The 5,168-nt window shown below is 40.0% G+C and overlaps 1 protein-coding gene across 1 annotated transcript in view; it reads left to right on the forward strand.

Annotated features, from left to right (window-relative positions):
* Positions 1–3,802, forward strand: part of LOC115232193 (receptor-interacting serine/threonine-protein kinase 4-like) — a gene marked incomplete at its 3' end in the record, with an annotated part of 20,554 nt that extends 16,752 nt beyond the window's left edge. The window contains exon 5 of the mRNA XM_029802037.2: positions 3,555–3,802. Within this exon, the coding sequence (XP_029657897.2) occupies positions 3,555–3,802 (248 nt within the window). The remainder of the gene's footprint in view (positions 1–3,554) is intronic.
* Positions 3,803–5,168: the final 1,366 nt, after the last annotated feature.

Raw genomic sequence — 5,168 nt, forward strand, 5'->3', positions numbered from 1 at the left:
TAGCGTTCACGGCGTCGTTGGAGTGAATACAATTTCAGCTTCTCTAGTCTACCCCAGTAGTCAAGGTCTGGCATGCCATACATACATACATACACATATGTATATATGTATAGACATAGATACATATATATATATATATATATATATATATATATATATTATATATATATATATATATATATATATATATATATATGTATATATATATATATTATATATATATATATGTATATATATTATATGTATATATATATATGTATATATATATATATATATATATAAATATATATATATATATATATATATATATACATATATATATGTATATGTCTATATATTTGTATAGAGAGAGACATATACATACATATATATATATGTACTGGAGATGCATGGATTTATGGTTAGATCGTATGTGATCTTCTTCTAGCACATGGCTGTCCACATAGTGGTTTTTAGCCCTAAATATACACATGTATATATATATATATATATATATATATATATATATATATTTTTTAACCAATGATAATTTTGATTGTTATTTTCATATTTGTGTATGTCTATGTCTCTATTTGTGCGTTATAGCCATCATCGTCATCACCATCATCGTCATCATTATCATCATTTAACATCCACTCACCATACTGGCATGTGTCGGCTGGTTTGACAGGAGATTATGAGTCGGTGAGCTGCCCCACGTTCCTGTCTGATTTGGCATAGTTTCTACAGCTTGATGTCCTTCCTAATGCCAACCACCCCTGGTGTGTAATTGGCGTTTCACATGCCACCGGCACGGGTGCCACTTGCATGACACCGACAATGGCCACGACTACGATTCACGGATGGTTGCCATTTAAATGGCACCACCAACGACGATAATTCCCAGGTGCCAATTTACATGGCACCATCGGTGACCACAACTATGATACCCAGGTTTCATTGACATGGCACCGGAAGCGAACAGCCACGGCTATGATGCACGGCTGCCACTTATAGGACACTGATACGACCACATCCTTATCGTCACTTGGCCTGACATGTCCTCTCCCGCAGAGAATATCACCAGGGCTCTCGGTCACTTGTCATCTCCTCTATGATGTCCAACGGTTGGAGATCATTCTTCATCAACTCATCGAAAGTCTTCTTGGGTCTCCGTCTTCCAAAGGATCCTTCCACAGTTAGAGATCGGCACTTTTTGACACAGCTGTCCATGTCCATACACATCGCAAGACCATACCAACGCAGACGTCTCTCTTGCACACCCTATTTGATGTCTTCAATGCTCAGCTTTTCTCTCAAGGCTCCTATACTCTGTCGTACATGCACACTGAGATTGTACATCCAGCGAGGCATACTGGCTTCATTTCTTTCAAGCCTATGGAAGTCCTCAGAGAGGTCACATCCCATGTTTCACTGACATGTAACATAGTTGTTTACACACAGGCATCATAACGTCTGCCTTTCAATCTCAGGGAGACGCTCTTTGTTACTATTAGAGTTAAGATCACTCTGAACTTTGCACGTCTTATTCTTATTCTTGCAGCTACACTCAAGGAAGAACAAACCACACTCCTGACTTGGCCACCTAGATAGCGGAAACTATCAACTCCCAGTAGCTTACTTACCCGGCAATTGATGGGCTCTATTTTCTCTACATTTGTGCTGTTTATTGTACCTGTGCACCTTCCAAACAGAAAAAACTATTATCCCTGTTAACCTTCCTCTGATATTGCTGCAACACTTATGTGTCCATACCTTACACTGGGCACATCTTATGAAATTCCTACCTACGCTTTTTCTACAGATCGAACAGTGCCATCTTCCTAAGGGGATTTGTGAATTGTCCGCTTTCCTACTTACCAAGACTGGTTTTTGTTAGACTAAGTTTAGGGTCCTTTGGTTCTAGTCCTTACTGATATACCTAAAATTTACCTAGTTCTGAAAGTTATTCGGCTATGATAACAAGGTCATCAGCATTGGGGATCTCCTAGAAGCAGTTCATCTTAAATTCCTCTGTTATTGCCTGGAGGACTCTGATAAACAGGAAGGAGCTAAGGACTAATCCATGGTGAACCCCTACTTGTACCCTAATTCATTGCTACACACGATGCCAAACCTCACCTTACTGACAGCATCCCTGTACATGGCTTGTAACGCTCTCACCAACCATTCGTCCATCCCTAGTTTTTGCAGTGACCGCCAAATAAGGGATCAAGGGATCCTGTCAAAGCCTTTCTCCGTGTTTAACAAAGGCCCAGTACAAGAGTTTATCTTTGGCTTTGTACTTCTCCTGCAGCTGCCTTACCAGGAATATAGCATCAGAGGTTCTTCGCTGTGGCACAAAACCAAATTGCATCTCTTCTAGTCTAACACACATCCTAATTATTTTGTCTGTGACCCTCTCAGTAATTTTCATTGCTTCATCTAATAGTTTGATACTTCTGTAATTCTTCCCGTCCAAGGCATCATCTTCCCTGTATGTGTGTGTGTGTGTGTGAGTGTGTGTGCGTGTGTATGTATTTGTAATTATTTGGAATTTGGGTATACATTTAGAAGTATACCCCTTAAAGCTCTTTCGCTGATTCGGTTACCTCATGTCATCCACAGTTGAGCTATAAGTGACACTGGATCTACCTCATGTATTCTGCAGTGTTCGTTCAGTTTATAATGAATGAGGGAAGCAGAAAATGGAGTTAATGAGAATTTTTATTCATCGCAACGATTGTTTCAATCCATCTTGTATCGGTCCCTTGCAGGTAGGATATTGTATAACTGGTTGTGGTACATCCTCCGGTGCAGATGTATGTCATCGGGTGTCTTCTTTTAAAGAAGATACCTCTGTAAATATATTCGGGTTCGCTTGGAATGTTGTTGTTGCCAGAAGGCTGTTGTCTCTCATGTTGTAATCCAAGAAGCTCCTAGCAACAACATGTCAAGTGAAACTGAATATATTTAGTGAGGTATCTTTACATTAAAACAAGGCACCCGATGAGATGCATCTGCACTGGAGGATGCAACACAACATGTATAGTAGCCCACCCGCAAGCGACCGATGCAAGATGGGTCGAAACGGTCGTTGTGATGCATATTTTCGTGAACTCCGTTTCCCCAATTCATTATATGTATTTATATATGTAACACTGATGTTTATGTGTGTGTGTGCGTGCGTGCGCATTAGTTTTATGCATGTGGACGCTAACCGGCTCAGCAGTTTTATGAACCCCTTATTAATGTAGCAACGTCAAAAGTAAACATTAGGAATTATAATTCTTCTTTACTTGACTTGATCTGCTAATCATGTGTTTACTCTAGTTCTGTTGCCCTACAACTTACTATAGTGAGGGGCAAATGTAGGACATCTTAATATGTTTATCATGTCTCTAACACACACATGTATCAGGTTATAGAAGGTCCTTATGGAAGATTTATTTCACTGACAAACATCAAATGTATTTGATCAGTTTGATCTAGTACCCAGTAGAAAACTGTAATGACATTGATATCAACCCTGATTTTCATGTAAATTTTCATTTTCCATTTTTACCTCCACAAAGGATTCGGTGAATTTAGAAATTGTGAACAAAGAATATAGGACACCATTGCTTGAAGCTGTTTCGGACGGTCACCTCGGAATAATGCAGCGGCTGATAGCCAGGGGCGCGAATGTAAATGTTGTCGAACATGGAGGAAATAATTGCCTGCATCTGGCGTTAAAAAGAGAAAACAACTTTCATTCTGAGGTGGAGCACATGACCATGTTAGATCAGGTAAGTTTTCACATTGTTTGTGACTATGTGTGTGTGTGTGTTGTGTGTGTGTTGTGTGTGTGCATTTGTGCGTCTGTGTGTGTGTAAAATAGACAAACTGACAGAGAAAGACAGACAGAAACAGACATTGTTTATATCGCAATTCTCACCTACCAACCCCATCCTCCATTACCATTTCCTGATCCAGTCACAATGGTAACCCTTAGTTATATTATTATGAAACAAACACTATTCTCTATTCCGTCCCCTTCCGTCCTCAAGGCACGACCTCTCCATGGTAGAGAAGGTGATCCATCTCGAATGTTGGCCATACAAACACGGTCATCAAAATTTGAAGGAGAAATGATCTATTCAAGACAGGAGATATTATTCTGAATTAACAATGATACTGGGTAGAAGAGAGGTTCATATGATAGACAGTAACATTTATAGTGCTGGGGCCATGATAATAAATACATCTTGTCCATTCCATGAAGAATTCTGCCTGAAACAGCTCTCTGTCACATTTCTTTTATATAATACTAGCAGCATAGCCCGGCATTGCCCGGGTATGTAAGAGCCCCTAGTAGGCAACGACTAATCCCAATCTAGTCCTTTCCCTCTAGGGAACGAAGGTGCGTGTGTAGGTTGCAATATCTTCTCTTCACTCGAATACTTCTGTGTATACGATGTTCCTAGCTGTCCCTTTGGGCGATAAAAAGGTCGAGTTGCGTCCTCTAGACAGAAGATGTGTTGCATATAAAAAGTTTAGATTCTCGACCCCATGTCGAATTTATCGAATTTTTTTCAGAACTGGGGGAACTTTTCAAAATTTTCGCTGCGTTAGTTTTGAATTATGACATTGGGCTATTCCCATATGAATAAAGCTCACTACAGATGACTGACTACTATTCAGGCAGTTGATGGTCATCTGTGTATTGTTGTAATGTCTACTTTGGTGAGAGGAACCTACTCTGACAGCCAGCGACCTCCTCACCTACTGGAATAGTCCATCAGACTAACACTGAACAAATTATCAACTATGCGTTGGTGTTCTGCCTCAACTGTGACACCGATTCTTACTTCCCTTACTTCACTTTCTTCATCAAAAGATGTTTCCTTATTAATTCATCATCATCATCATCATGATAATGTATCGACTGTTTTCAAAGCTGGCATGGGTTCGACGCTTTGACAGAAGCTGGTCAGCTGAAAAGCTACCTGGGCTCCATATCTCTTTTCGCATTGTTTCGACAGTTGGACGTCCTTCCTAATGCCACCCATTTACATAATGTACTGCGTGCTTTTCTGCAGCACCGACACGGATATTTGTATGTGACACCAGCATGGGTGATTTTTCCGAAGCATCAGCACCCATGATCCCACAAGATTAGGATATCTCAGACGAAGAATGATACACGG

This window comes from Octopus sinensis, unplaced genomic scaffold (assembly GCF_006345805.1).
Source record: "Octopus sinensis unplaced genomic scaffold, ASM634580v1 Contig19891, whole genome shotgun sequence".
Taxonomy (NCBI): Eukaryota; Metazoa; Mollusca; class Cephalopoda; order Octopoda; family Octopodidae; genus Octopus; species Octopus sinensis.